The sequence below is a fragment of the Cetorhinus maximus genome, chromosome 8 (assembly GCF_964194155.1).
Source record: "Cetorhinus maximus chromosome 8, sCetMax3.hap1.1, whole genome shotgun sequence".
Lineage (NCBI taxonomy): Eukaryota > Metazoa > Chordata > Chondrichthyes > Lamniformes > Cetorhinidae > Cetorhinus > Cetorhinus maximus.
In genome coordinates, this window is record NC_135886.1 from 104,318,204 (window position 1) to 104,339,863 (window position 21,660).

Here is a 21,660-nt window from a genome sequence, read left to right on the forward strand (position 1 = left end):
GTTACATAATTAATGAGGTGGGAAGGAGAAGATAAGGTGTGAAAACACGTTATTGTGGCCGGTGGGTAAAATGTCGTTTTTCGAACCTGTTACCGCACCTTGTGCATTTCAGGGCCGATTCCTCCCTCTGGCCTGGAGAAAATAATGTCTAGGTTTGGCTTACATCAATCTGCTCAGTTCACATTATTGTTCATCTCATCAATCTTCAGTTAGAATACAGGTGAAGTGCAGTCCAATAATTTGGCAATTACTTGCCAAACAGTGAAAGCCTCTCCAAGTGAAGCAGTGCCTTGAGAAGCAGCCTGTCAATGGACATGGTTTGAGCTCTTCAGTTTCACTTCAAAGACTTTCCAGTTGTCAGTTATACTGACGAAGCTTTTCCTGCTGTGCCCTGCCTCGTTGACCCTTACGAGTTGCTGGCAGGTTGGGAAACAGGTGCCCTAGCTGGGAAATTCAGAATTGAGGATTAAAACGGTTCCCTATTGACTTCTTAACCATCGTAATGACTTACCCGACAGACCCAAAAAGGGGCCCCCAAACCCACTCCGCGGAAACCTGAAAGATGGTGGGATTCCAAACTGGTCAATTCACATGCAAACCCATCCCCCTTGACCCTGGGGTGGCAGCGGGGGAGCTTTTTCCAGGCACTGATCTGGGGACCCAGGTTCGAATCCCACCATGGCAGATGGTGGAATTTGAATCTAATAAAAATCTGGAATTAAAATGGAATGATGACATGAAACCATTGTCAATTGTCATAAAAACCCATTGGTTCACGAATGCCCTTTAGGGAAAGGAATCTGCTTTACCTGGTCTGGCTCACAGCAATGTGGTTGACTCTTAAATGCCTTCTGAAATGGCCTAGCAATCCACTCAGTTGTGTCCAACTGCTATGAAGTCTAAAAGGAATGAAACCAGGTGGACCACTTGGCATCGATTTAGGCACCGGAAACGACAATGGCAAACTCAACCCTGTCAACCCTGCAAAGTCCTCCTCACTAACATCTGGGGGTTTGTGCCAAAATTGGGAGAGCTTCTCACAGACTAGTCAAGCAACAGCTTGACATAGTCATACTCAAGGAATCATACCTTACAGCTAATGTCCCAGACACCACCATCATCATCCCTGGGTATGTCCTTTCTCACCCAGCAGGACAGGCCCAGAAGAGGTGGTGGCACAGTGGTATACAGCCGAGAGGGAGTTGCCCTGGGAATTCTGAACATTGACTCCGGACCCCATGAAGTCTCGTGGCATCAGGTCAAACATGGGCAAGGAAACCTCCTGCTGATTACCACGTACCGCACCCCCTTAGATGATGAGTCAGTACCCCTCCATGTTGGGAGACTTCAATGTCCATCGCCAAGAGTGATGCGGTAGTACCATTACTGACCGAGCTGGCCGAGTCCTAAAGGACATAATTGCTAGACTGGGTCTGCAGGAGGTGGTGAGGGAACCAACAAGGGGGAAAAACATACTTGTTCTCAACCACACCAACCTGCCTGCTGCAGAAGCATCTTGAAGGGTTCTCAAAATTCCCACATTTTTCCTATCATCAACATGACTTTTGGACTTTTATGGCACAGGACCCAACTGCTGAGTTAAGTGTAGAACCCTGCAGACAGGAGGCTAGGCCAATGAAGGCCTGGGACTGGACATGCCCGGGCTTGTTGAGTGCAGTGTGGATTGTTGCCTGAAACCAGACAACGAGAGGAGGTAGAATACGCATTCTTCCCTTTAAAACAATCAACCCAGAGAAAAACTTCATCTTACACGAAACTAAAGCCCATCAAAATCTTGCATAAATAATCGCTACTAACTACTAAGGCAGGAAGGCAGCAATCAATGCAATTATGCGAACCTATCAATACTCCACATATACAATGGCTTTCAGTTCAAGACTAGTTACGGGGGCAGGAAGACAATGATGAACATCATGCGAGCCCATTAAAAACAACGAGACAATGATCACTTGAAGAAGCCCACCAAAATCAGACAAAGAACTAACCTTGATTTGGATTGAGATAAGAAATTCGAAAAACAGTATAACTGGGCCACCAGTTATGAAGGGGAGGAGGGATGAGAAATTTTGGAGCGGTTGAAGCAGAGATTAAGAAGGGAGGAGATCTGGAGGTTTGCAGGCCCGCAGGCAACATCACGGCAAGGGGCACGGGGTGGCAGGCTCAACCGAAGACAACAAGGCCGCAACCGCAGCCCTCCACAAAGATCGACCACCCACAACCGCGCCCTCCGCCCAACTGAAGAACCTTCGCAGATTCCACAGACCAGGACCACGTGGGGACGGCAGGCCCCAGAGGACACAAAGAGTGTACCCCAAAACTGCAACCGGCTTACCTGGCTGGATTTCGAACTGTTAAGGAACCCTGGTTGGTGAGCATGATCCCTGACCTCTCCTAGTTCAATTTAGTTAGGTTTTGGGGGTGGGACAAGGGTAAGGAGATTAGTAGCATGATTTTCCCCATTCTTAACTAAGTGTACTTTGTAGGTCTGTATAATTTCAGTGTAATCCTAATGTTATAAGTTAATTTGTGACTTCAATAAACCCAGTTTTTTCTTGCACCAAAACCAGTTGTCTGCTGCACTTTGTCACAACCCCCAAATAAATCCAAGGTCTAGAACCCAGGGAATGGGAGCAATTCTGACCGCTCAGAAGTCAGAGGTGAAGCTGACACACACCATCACCCCCTACAATCTGTCCATGACAGTATCGGTAGGAGTGACCACCGCACAGTCCTTGTGGAGATTAAATCCCATCTTCACATTGAGGATACCCTCCATTGTGTTGTGTGGCACTACCACTGTGCTAAATGGGATAGATTTCTAACAGATATAGCAACTCAAGACTGGGTATCCATGAGGCGCTGTGGACCATCAGTAGCAGCAGAATTGTACTCAACCACAATCTGTAACCTCATGGCCTGGTATATCCCCGACTCTACCATTACCACCAAGCCAGGGGATCAACCCTGTTTCAATGAGGATTGCAGGATGGCGTGTCAGGAGCAGCACTAGGCATGCCTAAAAAAATGAGGTGTCAACCTGCTGAAGCTACAACTCAGGACTACTTGCATGCCAAGCAGCATAAGTAGCATGGGATAGACAGAGCTAAGCGATTCCATAACCAATGTATCAGACCTAAGCTTTGCATTCCTGCCACATCCAGTCATGAATCCAGTGGCAGACAATCAAACGACTCACTGGAGGAGGCTCGACAAATATCCCCATCCTCAATGATGGAGGAGCCCAGCACATCATTGCAAAAGATGAGGCTGAAGCATTCTCAAAAATCTTCAGCCAGAAGTGCCGAATGGATGATCCATCTTGGCATCCTCCGGAAGTCCCCAGCATCACAGATAAATCCAATAAAAATCCGGAATTAAAATGGAATGATGACTATGAAACCATTGTCAATTGTCGTAAAAACCCATTGGTTCACGAATACTCTTTAGGGAAGGGAATCTGCTTTACCTGGTCTGGCTCACAGCAATATGGTTGACTCTCAAATGCCCTCTGAAATGGCCTAGCAATCCACTCAGTTATGTCCAACTGCTATGAAGTCTAAAAGGTATGATCCATCTTGGCCTCCTCTGGAGGCCAGTCTTCAGCCAATTCAATTCACTCCATGTGATATTAAGAAATGTCTGAAGGCACTGGATAGTGCAAAGTCTATGGGCCCTCACAATATTCCTGCAATAGCACTGAAGACTTGTGCTCCAGAACTTGCCGTGCCCCTAGCCTAGCTGTTTCAGTACAGCTACAACACTGGCATCAACCCGGCTATGTGGAAAATTGCCCAGATATGTCCTGTACACAAAAAGCAGGACAAATCCAACCCAGCCAATTGCCACCCCATCAATCTAATCTTGATCATCAGTAAAGTGATGGAAGTGGTCATCAACAGTGTTATCAAGTGGCACTTGCTTAGAAGTAACCTGCTCACTTACACTTATTTTAAGTTCTGTCAGGATCACTCAGTTCCTGACCTCATTACAGCCTTGGTTCAAACATGGACAAAAGAGCTGAACTCCAGGGGTGAAGTGAGAGTGGCTGCCCTTGACAGCAAGGTAGCAGTTGACCAAGTGTAGCATCAAGGAGCCCTAGCAAAACTGGAGTCAATGGGAATCGGGGGAAAACTCTCCACTGGTCGGAGTCATACCTAGCACAAATGAAGATGGTTGTGGTTGTTGGAGGTCAATCATCTCAGTTCCAGGATATCACTGCAGAAGTTCCTCAGGGTAGTGTCCTTGGCCCAACCATCTTCAGTTGCTTCATCAATGACCCTCCTTCCATCATAAGGTGAGAAGTGGGATGTTCACTAATGATTGCACAATGTTCAACACCATTCACAACTCCTCAGACACTGAATCAGTCCCTGTCCCTGCAGCAAGTCCTGGGCAACATTCAGGCTTCGACTGATAAGTGGCAAGTAACATTCGTACCACATTTGCCAGGCAATGGCCATCCCCAACACGAGAGAATCTAACCATCACCCCTTCATATTCAATGGCATTACCATCACTCTATTCCCCATTATCAACATCCTAGGGGTTACCATTGACCAGAAATTGAACTGGACTAGCAATATAAATACTGTGGCTACAAGAGCTTCCTAGAGGCTAGGAATCCTGCGGTGAGTAACTCACCTCCTGACTCCCCAAAATCTGTCCACCATCTACAAAGCACAAGTCAGGACTATGATGGAATACCCTCCACTTAACACTGGATCATCTTGCTGAGAATCAATCAGAGACGACTAACTGAACATTTCCTTCAGATTGTCCAAATCCGCAAAGAAAGTTTTAAATAGCCAAACATCTGTTTGTGGTACCAATTTTACCTCTGATGGTGGATCTTGTTTAAACATTGCTCAGGTCGCTACACAAGAAGGAAGAATTCTTGGAATCGTTCCCTGCAAATGATCTGTTTCCTTGACTTAATTTGTGGAATAAGGAGTTACTTTTCCTTTTGACAAGAATTCCCTGTAGTTTTCAGGTATCTTGTTCACCTCACCCACATTCACATCAATGCTCACATTCAGACTCACAGCTGCAGGTAACATTACAACTTGATCAGTTGTATTTTCAGTCGGGGCTCTTTATCCTGAACCATTCTTACGTACCCCAGTAAGTCCTATGGATTTCCTATTCAACTTCTAGTGATTTTCCCAAATGTGTCCCACTTTGTTACAATGGAAACACTTAGGCCTTCAGACGTCACTCCCACCCTCAGAACTTTCCTTTCTGGTCTGAGGAGGAGATTTCAGCACATTTCCAATTGTCCCTTCTCTTCCCTGGCTACTTGCCTTCCTTCCACCCTCCCACTTTCTATCCTTCTTGGGTTTGTGGGAGCGATGGAAAAAGGGTTTGGATTTCTGGACAAGCTCGTAGTCATCAGCAATCTCCACTGCCTGTCCAGCTGATGAAACCTCCTTGTTCTCTACGTGAGTTCTTTCTGCTGGAGGGAGTGAATTTTTAAATTCCTCCAGGAGACTCATATATGGCCTCTACCTTTAGTGCCCGTCACCAATGATCAAAGTTAATTTGTCTTCTTAAATTCAGTGTAGGTCTGCCCAGGCTGTTTCCTTATGTTTTGAAATTTCTGCCTGTGTGCCTCAGAGACCAGCTCATACACACTAAGAATAGCTTTCTTTACTGCATCATGATCCATAGAAACCTCTTCTTAAAGTGATGCATAAACCTCATGAGCTCTGCCCACTAACCTACTTTGCAGAAACAATGTCCAGTTTCCTTCTGGCCACTTCATTTGCTCAGCTACCTTCTCAAACAAAATGAAGAAGGCCTCTACATCCCTTTCCTCAAACTTTGGAAGGACATGTAAAAAGGTAAACATCTCCTCACTGGACTCTGGGTTAGGATACGTTCTTTCATCCACAACACATGCCCCAATATTTGGGCCAGAGTTTTATGCCCCACGGGCGGGCACATGCCCAACATGTCTGGCCGCAAAATAGTGCAAGATGATGCTGGGCGGGCATCCTGACATCATCACGCACTCGCGCAATATCTCGTTTGGCGGGCATGTGCAGCAGCCTGATGTGTGCCTGCCGATGGCTAAGCGGGCAATTAAGCCCATTAAGGAGGCAAGTGAAAGTGATTTTTTGTGGCCCGTCCACTTTTACGGTTGGCGGATGGGAAATAAAATACAAAGAGATATCTGGGGATTGGTTTTTTATGAGATATGCTTTCAGGTGCTTGATTGTGTTGCATGGACATACTTTGCAGCATTTTTGTTGTTTTGTTTATTCTGTGGAGGTCTGCAGCTCCTTGAGGCGGCTGTCTGCCTTCAGGGAGCTCACTGGAAGCGCTCACCCGCACCCGTGGTGACGTTGGTGCCCGCCCTCTTTCCGCCCCCACTGGCAGTGCTGAGCCTTTCTCAGGGCGTATTTCATGCTGGCTGGCCGTTAATTGGCCAGCCAGCATGAAATCACAGTCAGGGGCCGATCGCAGTTGGGGACCCATTTCCCATCCGCTCCCAGGCCCGCCGATTGTGCGTGCCCGACGAGTGAAAAATTCAAGCCCTGGTGCCTCCGTTTTAAATTTCAGCTGCTTAAGCTGGTATCCCTTTCTCATTCCTGCTCTCTTGCCTGAAATTGCAGCTCTGGCTGCTTCAATGCTCTTTCTGTTTCTGCTCTTTCCTGTTCAAGTTTAAGTTGCTCCATTTCTTTTTTGTGTTCAAGCTGCTTCAAACTGAAACCCAGCTAACTCAATTGACTCACCCCATGGAGACTGTGATCTCTCTTGTACCTTCAAATTTCAAATACTGCGCTATTACCTCAACTATGTCTGCGTTCCTCATCTCTTCAGTTAATTCCAACTTCAAATTGTGTGCCAACTCCCTTAGCTTAGCCTTGGTTACTTTTTGTAAACCAGTCAGGGATAAAGCTTCCATCTTGAAAAACGTCATAGCAACTTCCAAAGCCATGTCATTTATACCAGTGAATCAGAAACCTGGTATCTGTCTCTTTATCCTTTAACAATTATTATTAATCTGCATTCAATCACTCATTGTCCACGCTTCAAATCACATGAGAGACCCCAATCTTATGTTACGGACTAAGATGGGAGGAGTGCGCAATTAATTCTAGCCCCACTTCTCTGTAGGTTGCAACAATAGTTTGTGTTTAAATCACCTACAAAACTAGTCAATTGTTACCCTTTGATGCTGTGATTTCCAGTATTAAAAAACTCTAACCATGATTCTTTCAGTAAGCATGAAGAAATAATTGATTTATTATTAAACAGTTACTTTTTAAAAAAACAAGTTAATAAACTGGTTAACATACAAGGTATAGTTTAGAGATGTAATGATTTTTCCCTTTTAAAGAAATAACAGATAGTCGAACCCCCATATTCTCACACACGAACACAAAACAGGACAAAATGAACACAGTCTCCAGCAGTGGCTGGAGGATGGGAATGTTTCTTTTAAAAGCATAAAATTAAAAAAGAGATCTTGACACTGTTGGTCAGACAGATTTCTGGTCATATTAGATTCATGCATATAACACAAAGGTGGAGTAGAGAGAGGGAAAGAGAGAGTCTTTGCCTTGCTGTTTGCTTCTAAGGCACCCACACTCACTCAGACTCACTGATGGAGAGTCTTGAAGGCTAAAATGTTCAAATAATACTTCTCTTTGGTCAGGTGCTTTTAACCAATCAGCAAAAGTCTTTCGTCTGGCAATAGCAGTGCTTTGTTAACTTAGATATACAAAATATCTCTTTTCTCTTGGGTGTTCCCTGCTGGACATCTATCTTTATCTGTAGTTTCTTGAAGATTGGCATAGTCACAGCCGCAAACTGATATTGCAAAGTTTTAGAAATAACTCAGGACGAATAATGTCCAAAATTCAATGTCCTTCAAATTTTCCAAAAATGGGTTCCTCACAGCACACACTGCTGCCACTGCGTGTCAGTGGTGGAGGGAGTGGTTGTTTGTGGATAGGGTGCTAACCAAGTGGGCTGCTTTGCCCTGGATGGTGTCAAGCTTCTTGAGTGTTGTGGGAGCTGCACTCATTCAGGCAAGTATTCCATCACACTCCTGACTTGTGCCTTGTAGATGGTGGATAGGCTTTGGGGAGTCAGGACGTGAGTTACTTGTTGCAGGATTCCTAGCCTCTAAGCTGTTCTTGTAGCCACAGTATTTATATGGCTAATTCAGTTCAATTTCTGGTCAATGGTAACCCCCCCAGGATGTTGACAGTGAAGGATTCAGTGATGGGAATGCCATTGAATGTCAAGGGGTGATGGTTAGATTTTCTCTTGTTGGAGATGGTCATTGCTTGACACTCATGTGGCGTGAATGTTACTTGCCACTTGACAGCCCAAGCCTGAATGTTGTCCAGGTCTTGCTGCATTTGGACTTGGACTGCTTCAGTATCTGAGGAGTAACAAATGGTGCTGAACATTGTGCAATCATCAGCAAACATCCCCACTTCTGACCTTATGATGGAAGGAAGGTCATCGACAAAGCAGCTGTGGGTGGTCGGGTATATGGACCTATCTTCCTGGTAAATAGTGAAGCTAAATAATTATTTAATATTTCTGCCATCTCTCCATCGTTACTTGTGGTATTATCCTGTCTATCATTTCATGGTCCTATTTCCATCATAGTCTTGCATTTTTTTATTGACTGGTCCATAAAATAATTTACTTATTCGTTTTACGTTCCTTGAATATTTCTATCAAGTGTCCTCTTAACCTTCTCTGTTCTAAAGAAAATGATGCCAGTTTCTCTAATCCCTTCACATAAATGAAGACTTTCATTCCTTGTACTATTCCAGTAAATATCCCATGCATCCTCCCTAAGGCCATGACATCCTTTCTGAAATGTGCTGCCTGAAATTAGACACAATATTCCAACTGAGGGCGAATCAGTGATTTATAAAAGTGCAGTATAATCTCTTTGCTTTTCTAGATTATACTTTGATTCTGTATGCTTTGTTAAACAGCCAGCGCTAGCCAGGCAAGACATTATGGCCTGAAATTTTCCCTGCTTCGGGCGGGCTTGGCGGGAGTGGGTGAGGGTGGTCGTGGAACCAACCACCGCCCACAATCGATTCCACGCTGCCATTTTACATGGGCGGGCCAATTAAGGCCCACCCAGCATTATATGCGAGCAGTAGCGCTGAGTGCTTCCTGTGCAGGTGGGGGGAGTCGGGTCCAGTGCTCTTTCGCACGCGTGCATATGAAAGAGCGCTTCAATCTCCCTGAGGCACAGAGCTGCCTCAGGGAAATTGAAGTGCTTTTGAAAAAATAAGTGAATGTAATAAAAATTTAACGAAGCCTGCCCCATCTCATGTGACTGTGTCACAAGGTAGGACATGTTTTTATTTCTCGTAAAAACCTTTTATTTAATTCGTCAAAGCTTTAGGAAACCTTATCCCGCTCATGGATGAGGTTTCCTAAAAAACATAAAGGCCGCTTAGCCTTTTCGCCTGCCCACCAGCCATAAGGTTGGACAGGCACGATAAACTTGAACTTAATAACATTGTTCATGTCCTTAATAGGCCCATCAATTATCAGCGGGTGCACAGCCGACTCTGGCGTGCGGCCGCCAAAGGAAACATCGCGAGGCCGTGCGATGACGTTGGGATGCATGCCCAACGTCATCGCACATCATTTTACATGCCGGCATGTCGGGCCTGCCCCCGCACGCCGACTGGAAAATCCTGGCCTATGTCACAGGGAGCACAAAATCCTCTACCTATGAACTTTCCGATAAGACTGAATTGAGCAAGAAACAAGACTTGGAAGCAATCAACAATTGTTAACAAGAACGGAAAGTGACTCAGTAGTTAGGACAAAGAAGTTTGGACAAACTTAACAAGAGAATCCAAATGCAACACTGAAGGAAAGGAAAACAGGCAGTTGGACAGCACCCAAGCAAATTTAAAGAGAAAACAAGAAACGGGACAAAGAAATTGCAGATTATTAAAGAGAAACTGTGAGACAGTGTATCTGCGGCGCCACCGAGTTGCTGGCTGTTCCAGAGAACACGCACTGAAGTTACAGTGGGAGCACGCCAGAACAGAAGTGGATTGTCAGGGCCATTGTTTACAACTTCAACCAAATTTTATTTCAAACTTTCACATCTCAGGGCATCACCAGAAGTTGGTCACAATTAGGGTCTTCTGTGGAATCAGGCCTGTTTCTGTATCTTTCCCCTCTGTGTTGTTTCAAGTACGGACCCCAATCGGGAGCTGATGTGCAAGCGGCAGAAATTTTCTGTGAAAATGATAGTGAAATGTTTAATCATTGCTTCCTAGTTTTTACCTAGCATTAATTTCCAACTAGAAAAAACCCTGGTCCTAATCAGGTTATCTTGCAGTTTGACCTGACAAAAAAGCCAAGTTGTGGAGGGAGGTTCAAGTGGTCCCAATATTTAAGAAGGGGAAGAAATCTCACTCAGGAAATTATAGACCATTAGCTTGATGAAAGCTATGAGGAAGGTTCTGGAAGGCAACAGAAAGGATACGAGTTTAGAAGTTAAAGACGAATCCAGAATTGCATTGGGAAAAGATTGATGTCAATATTTATTTTCTTAAACAGCCAGGGTCTTCCAGAACACTGTGGAGAGTATGGGTTTCCTCCAGTCCTTCAAAGTTTCCTGAAAGAAGACGCTATTTCCAGTTCAAGACGGTTAGATCTGGGCTGGTTGACAATTGTATTCTACATGAGTCACTGTAGTATCCAGAAACTTTTCTTCATTACCTCATGGGGTCGGTGAGAAATTTTTCCGAATTTTGAAGACGTGTCTCAATTTGTTTTTGTGGGTAACTTTGTATATCTGTATACATGTGTCCCCCCCCATGTGTGTGCATGTGTGTGTATATATATATATATATATATATATATATATACACACACACACACACACGTGTCTGTATGTGGGTGTGTGGGGTGTATGTGTGAGAGAGCAAGAGAGAAACTCTTCCAAGATTGTAACTAATGCCATTGTTAGGAATGAGATGTACAGTTTGGGAGTGCTTGGTACTGACACCAGAGCCGATGTTTTCTGACTACCTATTTAAATCATGGCATGTATCAATTTAATTAAAAAGCAAAGGTGTTAAAAGATTGGCACAATCTCTGGAGGAACAGTATAACTGCCTGGAAATCATTGTTTTGCCATCTCTCTAGTTTTCCAGTGTTGGCCCGCTTAAGGTCCAGTCAGAATTGGGAGAGCTATTCTGTTCACTTTTAAAGATCACAAAGTGTTTCCTTACCTGACACAAGGTGGAGCCCTCAGCTTGGACAACTCTCACGATGGCGATAATGGGGATCCACATAATACAGAAGATTGTCATACACCAGCCAACTACTGTTGCCCAGACAGGGTACTCAACAGATCCAAATGTTGGGGGAGCAAAAGTCACTACTGACCAGAACAAGATGGCCTGTTTCAAAGAATTGCACAAAACAAGATCAGATAAAGAATGAGGATTATCTGCAGTTTGATTATTTTCAGTATAAATCACTAAATGATTTCATATCTCCTTACTGTTAGCAAACAGGGAGAGATAAAAATCCAACATGCTCTCCACCACAACCAGAAGAGCCAATTCCTTTCTCCAATCATCATCTCAATGTCCTTGATGAATCTGTTTACCCCTGTGAATAACAGAAAAGCAATCATTTGGTTTGTCTTACATAATAAGCATACACAATGACATTCAATGGCATTATTATCGCTGAAATACCCACTATCAACATCCTGGGGGTTACCATTGACCAGAAACTGAACTGGGCTAGCCATATAAATACTGTGGCTACAAGAGCAGGTCAGAGGCTAGGAATCCTGCGGCGAATCATTACCCCCTGACTCCCCAAAGCCTGTCCACCATCTCCAAGGCACAGTTCAGGAATGTGATGGAATACTCTCCACTCACCTGGATGAGTGCAGCTCCAACAATACTCAAGAAGCTTGACACCATCCAGGGCAAAGTAGCCCACTTAATTAGCACTCCATCCACAAACATTCATTCCCTCCACTACCGACTCACAGTGGCAGCATCTACAAGATGCACTGCAGAAACTCACCAAGGCTCCTCAGACAGCACCTTCCAAACCCATGACCACTAGAAGGTGAAGGGCAGGGCAGCAGAAACACGGGAACACCAACACCTAGAACCATACAAAAGTTACGGTGCAGAAAGAGGCCATTCAGCCCATTGTGTCTGCGCCGGTCAAAAAGAGAAAAAAGAAACTTGCAGATTACAGCACTTCAGATGCAGATCCTGGAGCCTTTTAAATGAGTTGAGTGTTTCGGCCTCAACCACTAACTTAGGCAGTGAATTCCAGACTCCCACCATTCTCTGGGTGAAAAGGTTTTTCCTCATGTCCCCGCTAACCCTTCTACTAGTCATCTTAAATCTATGCCCCCTGGTAATTGACCCCTCAGCTAGGGGAAACAAGTCTTTCCTGTCAACCCTAGTTGACCAACTAGGCCCCTCAATTTTGTACACCTCAATTAGGTCACCCTTTAGCCTCCTCTGATCTAAGGAAAAGAACCCTAGCCTATCCAATCTCCCCTTATAGCCGCAATTTTCAAGTCGTGTCAACATTCTTGTAAATCTCCTCTGCACTCTCACCTGAGCAATTATGTCCTCCCTGTAATGTGGTGACCAGAACTGTGCACAAAATACCAGCTGTGGCCTAACCAGCGTTTTATACAGTTCCATCAATACATCCTTGCTTTTGTATTCAATACCTCGCCCAATAAAGGAAAGCACTCCATATACTTTCTTGATCACATTGCCCACTTATCCTGCCACCATCAAGGACCTGTGGACATGCGCTCCAAGGTCTCTCACTTCCTCAGTCCCTCTCAATAACTTCCTGTTTATTGAGTATTCCCGAGCTTTGTTTACCCTCCCGAAATGCATTACCTCACACTTTCCTGGATTGAATTCCATTTGCCACTTCTCCACCCACACAACCAAATTATTGATATCATCCTGGAGTTAACAGCTATCCTCTTCACTATCACCTACACAGCCAATTTTTGTGTCATCTGCAAATTTCCCAATCATGCCTCCCACATTTAACTCCAAATCATTGATCGATACAACAAACAGCAAGGGCCCCAACGCTGAGCCTGTGGAACACCACTGGAAACCGTTTTCTATTTGCAAAAAAATCCATCGACCATTACCCTTTGTTCCCTGCCACTGAGCCAATTTTGGGCCCAACTTGCCTCATTCCCCTGTATACATGAGATCTCACTTTCCTGACCAGTCTGCCATGTGGGATCTTAACAAATGCCTTACTAAAATCCATGTAGGCAACATCCACTACACTACCCTCATCAATCCTCCTTGTTACTTCCTCAAACAATTAAAAATTAAAAGCGTCAGTAAGACACGATCTTCCCCTAACAAAACCATGATGACTGTCCCTGATCAACACATGCCTTTCTAAGTGACAGTTTATCCAGCCTCTCAGAATTGATTCCAATAATTTGCCCACTGCTGAAGTCAGACTGATCGGTCTATAATTTTCTGCCTATCCCTCACACCCTTCTAAATTATGGTACAATGTTCGCAGGCCTCTAATCCTCTGGGACCTCATCTGTATCTAGTGAGGATTGGAAAATGATCCTCAGAGCATCTGGCATTTCCTCCCTGGCTTCCTTCAACAGCCTGCGATACAACCCATCTGGCCCTGATGATTTATCCACTTTCAAGGATGCCAGTCCCTCAGGTACTTCCTCTCTCTAGTTAAAGAGGAAGAGTGTGAAGTATTAGATACAATAGGCATAATGAATGTGCATCATCCCTCTCCTTAGTGAAGACAGAGACAAAGTACTCATTGAGAACCCTGCCCACATCTTCTGTACCAACCCACAAGTTACCATGTACCTTTCTGATAGGCACTGCCTTTTCCTTAGTTATTCTCTTGCTCTTAATGTAGTGGAATGACATCTTCGGACTTTCTTTGATTTTACCTGCCAATATATTTTCGTATCCTCTCTTTGCTTTCCTAATTTCCATTTTTACTTCACTCCAGTACTTTTTATGCTCCTCTAGGCTTTCTACAGTATTAAGTCTTTTGTGACTGTCATAAGCTTTTTTTAATGTTTTATCTTGGCCTGTATGCTTCTGGGTAACCAGGGGGCTGTAGATTTGGCAGTACCACCTTGTGGGGGTATCTCTACACTGTGCCCGTAGAAACTCGCATTTGAATGCCTCCCACTAATTTGACACAGTTTTTCCTTCTGATAGCTGCGTCCAATCCACTTTTATCAGCTCACCTCTCAGCTTTGTAAAATTTGTCTTCCCCCAATTTAGAACTTTTACTTCTGTTCTATGTCGTCCTTTTCCAAGTCACTCACCATTCTGACTCGGAAATATATCAACTTTCCCTCACTGTCGCAGGGTCAAAACTTTGGAACTCCCTCCCTAACAGCTCTGTGGGTATACCTACACCACATTGACTGCAGCGGTTTAAGAAGGCAGCTCACCACCAACCTTTTCAAGAACAATTAGGGATGAGCAATAAATGCTGGCTGAGCCAGCGATGCCTACTTCCCACAAACGAAGATAAGAAAAACAAACAATGAGGCTTGGCTGAGAGGCAGAAATCCATTATTGTTCTGAAACACCTGAGCCCCAGAGAAAAATTGCTTGATTGACAGCTCTGGCTTTCTAATGTCTGCTGTCAATTTCATAACGTTTATTTTCACAACACTAAGAGGTTTCAAGTGCCTGTTGACACTTTAAAAGTTCTGGATGATTGACACTTGTATTGCCCTGTAGTAAAAGGGAGCTTAAGAAAGTGGAAAGATATCAATGAATGACTATTTCAAAGCTTTTTTACACACCCTATTTTCACTATAGGGCTCATTGCTTATATGGGTATATGGGTGAATGGGCATGCAAGTGTCATAGCTTGAGGGGCCAGAGGGGTAGTTGGGGCAGGGTGGGGGGGGCCTGGCTTGGTATGGGGTTAGAGAGGCCATAGGGGGCGGGTGGGGTGGGATATCTTGGCATAGGGTGCACGAGGACCTTTTGAACCTAGCCTTTAAAAAATGTCCCCACATGCAAACTATGGGACATGATTCCTCTGAGGGGCTGTGAAACATGAGTCCTTTAAAACATGGCCTGACCCCATGAAAATTATCGAGGACAAGAACATGCTTCTCCCCACAAAGTAACCGGCCAAGTCTGGAGTGCAGAATGTGGGCTTTTGACCAAACCAGCCTGCACCCTTAAAAAGGCACTCCTAAAAATCGGACAGCCTAGAAATGGGGCCAGGAATCCTGGAATCGGGACCCACTTGCCATTTTCCATGTTCTATATGTCTTGATAGTTGGGAGCAACTGGTAACTGATTGAATATAGAGGTAAACAGCTGTTCAAGTTGGGGGTCAAGATGTTTAAATAACATCCCCATCTGCAATTAACAGGAAAATGGCTGCAGCAAAATTGATCCCAACAACAGCCCTCGCTGTAACCCAGCAAGAACAAGAGGGCTTTACAGGTAAAGGGTGCAGACGGCATTGCCTGTTTCATATGGGTGTGTGGGAACAAATGAGGAACAATTCTACTAACCATAGATCCAGCTTAAGCTGATGAGTTCCAGAATAGCAGCTGCAAGAATGCTCCATCCAGCACAGAAATGATCAATTAAATTGATCCAGTAAATCCCAGCCTGAAAATAAGTGCAATATTTGAAAACGTGCTGCATGAGAAAACTATCAAACTCTCCATTCAAAATAAGCAATGTCTGGAACACTTAAATTGCCACTTTTACTCAACCTGAAAGCAACAAGTCCTACACTGTCACATTGTTTCTCAATAGTTTACCATGACGACAGCTGGAATAAAAACACTCACTGATCAGATACTCCCATGTAATTGCTAATGTTTGAGGTTTTTTCACACGCAGTATCTCTGACCGATCTGAATTGTCTCATTACCATTATGATGTGCATAAATGCAGCAGCCAGTTTAGTGAGAACAACATAATTACAGATGAGGAAAGCCATTCAGTCTTTTTCTATTCAGCTGTGAACAGCCTGCTGACATCTCAGCAATGCAGCATCCAACTGTCTCTTCAATTTCTTCATATTTGATGAGGAATTTAATTCCACATGTAGACCACTGTGTGTGTTGAAGAATTGCCTCACATTCTTTAACCAAGTTCGGGATTTACAAACCACAATTTTCTGATCAGAGGTAAGTGTTACCAACTGAGTTAAACTGGCACTGAGGAAAGTTGAACCAATTACCACCCCATCAGTCAGGTGATGGAAGGTGTCGTCAACAGAGCTATCACAGACACAGCAATAACCTGCTCACCCATACTCAGTATGGGTTCTACCAGGACTACTCAGCTCCAGACTTCATTACACTCTTGGTCCAATTAAATGCAAAAAAGCTGAATTCCTACATGAGGTAAGAATGAGTTCTCTCAACATCAAGGCAAGATTTGACCAAATGTGGTAGCAAGGAGCCCCAGTAAGAGTTCCTCAGGGTAGTGTCCGAGGCCCAACCATCTTCAGCCGCTTCATCAATGACCTTTCCTCCATCATAAGGTCAGAGGTGGGGAAGTTCGTTGATGATTTCACAATGTTCAGCACCATTCATGACTCCTCAGATACTGTAGTAATCAGTTGCCACATGCAGCAAAACCTGGACAATATTCTAACGATAAATGGCAAGTAACATTCGCCCATGCATGTACAAGTTAATCTCCATCTCCAATATCTCCCCTTGATATTATCACTGCCAAATTCACCACAGCCTACATCTGGGGGTGTCTCCATTGACCAGAAACTTAACTGAACCAGCCACGTAAAAATTGTGGCTACAATATCAGATCAGATGTTAGGTATTTTGTGATGAGTGACTCATCTCCTGACTTCCCAAAGCCTTTTCACCACACCTACAAGGTACAAGTCAAGAGTGTGATGGAATACTCTTCACTTACCTGAATGTGTGCTCCTCCAACAATGCCCAAAAAGCTCAACACCATCCAGAACAAAGCAGTTGATTTGATTAGCACCCCATCCTCAACCTTAAACATTTACTCCCTCCACAATTGACCTAGTTGGATCATCTACAAGGTGCAGTGCAGCAACTCGCCAAGGTTTCTTCAGCAGTACCTCCCAAACCTGTGACTTCTACTACCAAGAAGGATGAAGGCAACAGGTGCATGGGACACCACCGTCAGCAACTTCCCCCCCCAGAAACAAGCTAGATTCTGGAAAGGTCCATTTGGAATGGAAAACAGAAAATGTAATGCCCTTATTCAAGAAAGAGGAAAACAGAAAGCAGGAAACTCTAGGCCAATTAACCTAACATCTGTCATTGAGAAAAATCCATCAATAGAAAGTAATAGCAGGTTATTTGGAAAATTACAATACAATCAAGCAAAGTGAACATGGTTTTATGAAAGAGAAATTGTGTCGCAACCCCGGGTATGCTCCCAGAGGCGTGCAGATACAGCAAGAATTGAGGAAGGCAAATGGAATGTTGGCCTTTATTGCAATGGGGGTAGTGTATAAACTGTACAAAATGGGGTAGTATACAACTGTACAAAATGTTGGTGAGACTGCACCAAGAGTACTGTATACAGTTGTGGTCACCAATTATTTACTGAGGGCTATTTTGAGGCAGTTCAGAGAAGATTCACTTGGTTAATTCCTGGGATGAGGAAAAGTTGAGCATTGGAATTTAGAAAACTGAGAGGTGATCTGATTGAAATATATAAGATTCTGAGGGGGCTTGAGAGTAGATGTTGTGGGGATGTTTTCCCACCTGGGAATACGAGAACTAGGGGGCACAGTTTCAGAATAAGGGGGCTCCCATTTAGGATGGAGATGAGGAGAAATTTCTTCTCTCAGAGTCGATAATGTTTGAAATTTTCTACCTTAGGGACCAGTGGCATCTATGGGTCATTCAATATATTCAAGTCTGAGTTACACAGATTTTTGATGGACAAGGGAGTCATGGGTTATGGGGAACAGGCAGGAAAGTAGAGTTGAGGCCATAATCAGAACAGCCATGACCTTATTGAGTGGCAGAACAGACTGGAAGGGCCTACTCCTGCTACTATTACTTACACTCTTATGTTCTTAATATATTACCTTTCCTTCATCATCACTGAATTAAGGTCTGTTAATTTACCTATCAATACTGTGGGTGTACTTATACCACAATTACTGCAGCCTTTCACAAAGGTAGCTCATGACAACCTTCTCAAGGGCAATTAGGGATGACCTTGCTAATGAAGCCAGATCCTGCGAATGCATAAAACAAAGCCTGTCATCCCTACACTGCAAGAAAAGATTTCAAACAATACCCTGCTGATCCAAAATGAACAGAATATAAATCTGATTCATAGGGTGTTAACACAGCTGAGTCTCATCTCTTTAACCAGGGTCTTTATTTAGTAATGTTAGTCAGTCCTAAACATCACAATACAACATTAAATGGATGGGGGAAAAAGGACCAGCACACATCATTTTTCATTACTTCATCCTGTGAAATTCATAACTTTATAACATGAACAACATGGAAACATAGCAAAGTATTAAAGGACAACATACCTGTGTCACACATACAAGGCTGAGGAAATAAAATAACAAACAAACACCAGTTGTCAGATAAAGACGTTTTGATCGCAGAAACTGAGGGAACTGGTCCAGCAGAGTTGTTATAATTGCTTCTGATGAAATTAAAAGTTAAATGAGATCAGTAATTAAGTGAACTTTTACACAGTCCCAGAGAAACCCACCACTGGAGAGACCACAGTCCTGCAGACAGAACAGCTTCTCCAATCTCTGAAAAATAACAGAGGCACGATCAGGCTAACAGCTCTTAACAAGTTTATAAAGCAGGATATCCCACTTGTGCTTAAGCACCAGCGACAGGAATCAGGAGCAGATTGGTCACTTCAGTGCTTCCTTTCTCATGCTGTGTCTTGCCGGCATTTGCAGAAAGCTCCTCAGAGGTTGGAGCTGCTGCACTATAGTGGTGAGGAGGCCAAAAGTGAGAGTATCCTAAGTGCGTGGCATTGCAGCTTTCCCTCCCGGACACCAGTGTCATTGAGACTATGGATGTTCTCAGTATCCTGATTGTCTTTACTGGGGGCTGTAATAAGGAGGACGAGGAGCAGAATGGGAGGGACATATTTACTTCCATCGCCAGCAACAGGTTTCAAGGAAAGGCAATGTTCCAAGCAGCAATGCCAGAAAGGTGCACTACCCCACTGCAGTAACTGGGAGACTCAGCATGTCTCCTCTTTTGGAGAGTTAAAGTCATTGTAGGTCCATCTGTGACCTCTGTACCGAGGAAGCTAATGGTGTGCAATATGTCTTGGAATGGGGTGTTGAGATGGAATGAACAACATCCATCCAGAAGGGATGGAGCAAAACTCTCACTTTTATTATGCTTCTGTCCTGAGCAGAGACATGGACATTTCTAATCGTTGAAATTCTTTACATTTACTGAAGAAAGTTTCAATGAAATCAGTATTTATCACTAAAACTAGAATGAGCATAATGCTTCCAGCCTTTTCACTAAACAGGGAATATTGAGGAGACCTAATGAAAGTTTCAAAATTATAGCAAGCAAATTGAGAAAGATTGTTTCCAATGGCCATTGAATTGTTAACATGGGAATATTGATGGAGAATCAGCATCAAAAGATCAGTAAAAGTGTCTAATGAGAAAGAGACTGAGGATCAGTTCAAAGGAAATTGGATCAGTTTTTGAAAAGGATGAATGTGGAAGGATTCATGGAATAGGTATGGAAACGGGATTTGATTAGCTAACATTAGTTTAAAGAGTCGCATTGAAACAGCTGTGATGGGATAAACAGCCACTTTCCCTCACTCAGTTAGCATTATTCTAACAAATACAAATTGTATTATCATTGCCGAAAGAATCATCAGCAACACTGAACGAGTTGGATGTAAAATTTGGTCCTGGCATGTTTTCAGGGATGCGGATGAGGTAAATTTTGATTTGGTCAAAGTGGCCTTAAAGAGACAGCAATGTCATCAAAATGGGGTTGGAGGATTTACGACCAGATTAAAGATCCCATTATTTTTAAAGGATTAGAAGGAGCAGAACAGCAGTCTCTCAGCTGCTCAATATTGCATGGGTGCAAGTGCAGTGAGCTATCAAGATGTGTGTTTAGGGTGGGCAGCTCCACATTTCTATTTAAATAAGGTTTCATCCTCAAAATAGCTCCGTCTTCTGTGCTCCTATCCTGGGCGAGCAAATGGCACTCTCCTCTGGTCGACTATTTGAAAGGGTTAATCTGCCCTGATATGAGAGAATCTGTCTAAGGATGTCATGGTGCTGGCAAACAAGAATCAATAGATTTCCAAATCCTCCCTATCCAACATCTGTTGTACATGAGAATTGGCCACAAACTCAATTAAATAGAAGACTTAAAATACAGGTGGGCAGAATTCAACTGTGGTGGGCTCTAAAATGGGTGATAGTGGATCACCATCTTCCATCCATCTCATTGAAGTTGATGAAAATCAGGCAGGGTGTATAACCAGTGGAGGATCTGCTCCTGCCCACTTCAGGCTCACTTCAAAGATGAAGTTCATTCCAGGATCTTCATTGATGAGATCTGGTTATGAGCAATGGTTGAAAGCATCGTAATCGCAGAATCTCATGATAAATATTGGCCAGGACACCGAGGAGAACTTCCTGCTCTCCTTTTATCTTCCATCCTGGGGTTGTTTGCATTTGACTCAATTTAATCTTATATCCATGAGGTGCACTTCTGGCAGTGTCAGCTTAGATTTCATGTTTAAATCTCCAGAGTGGGACTTGAACCCATAATCTTCGACCTCAATGGCAAGAGTACCCCCACTGAGTTACAGCTGGCCCTGACATTTCCAGATGGTGCAGTGACAGACCTCCTGCTGTTTTACTGCAGTTGTTAATTCATTCAAACAAACCCGTTGATGCTCCATTAAGACAGCAGAGATTTTCCACAGTGAAACATTTCTCTTTCATCCACTAACATCACCAGTAGTAAATTCTCATCCAGGGCCTGAGCACACAAATCACTTCAGTGCAGTACTGAGGGAGTGCTGCACGGTCAGAGGTTCCGTCCTTTGGGCAAGATGTTAAAAATCGAGGCCACATCTGCCTTCTTAAGTGAATATAAAAGATTTAAAGAGACTACTTCGAAGATGAGCTGGGGAGTTATCCCCAGTGCCTTGGCCAATATTTATCCTGCAAACAACATGCAAGAAAGAAACAGATTATCTGGTCATTGTCATGTTGCTCTTTGTTGGAGTTTGCTGTGTGCAAATTTGCTGCCACACTTTCCTACTTTGCAACAATAATTACAGTACTTCATTGGTTGTTAAATGCTTTGAGACATGGATGGTCATGAAAAGTGCTATATAAATGCACGTCTTTCTTTCTTCATCTTAGACACTGGCCTAGAAGTTTGTTGGCATTGCACCCATCTTACTGGTGTAAATCCTGACCACCATCCATAAGGCACAAGTCAAGAATGTGATGGAATACTCTGCATTTGCCTGGATAAGCGCAGCTGCAACAGCACTCAAGAAGCTTGACACCCTCTAGGACCAAGCAACCCAATTAATTGGCACCCCTTCCACAAACATTCACTCCCTCCAC

General features: G+C 43.8%; 1 protein-coding gene across 1 annotated transcript in view; it reads right to left on the reverse strand.

The window, feature by feature from the left end:
- Positions 1-9,910: 9,910 nt before the first annotated feature.
- Positions 9,911-21,660, reverse strand: part of LOC144683857 (sodium- and chloride-dependent neutral and basic amino acid transporter B(0+)-like) — a 63,115-nt gene continuing 51,365 nt past the window's right edge. Inside the window, exons 9-13 of the mRNA XM_078547364.1 lie at positions 18,592-18,710; positions 15,590-15,689; positions 11,540-11,649; positions 11,265-11,435; positions 9,911-10,263 (exon numbers count right to left, since the gene is read on the reverse strand). Coding sequence (XP_078403490.1) covers positions 10,132-10,263; positions 11,265-11,435; positions 11,540-11,649; positions 15,590-15,689; positions 18,592-18,710 — 632 coding nt within the window. The 3' untranslated portion in view covers positions 9,911-10,131. The remainder of the gene's footprint in view (positions 10,264-11,264; positions 11,436-11,539; positions 11,650-15,589; positions 15,690-18,591; positions 18,711-21,660) is intronic.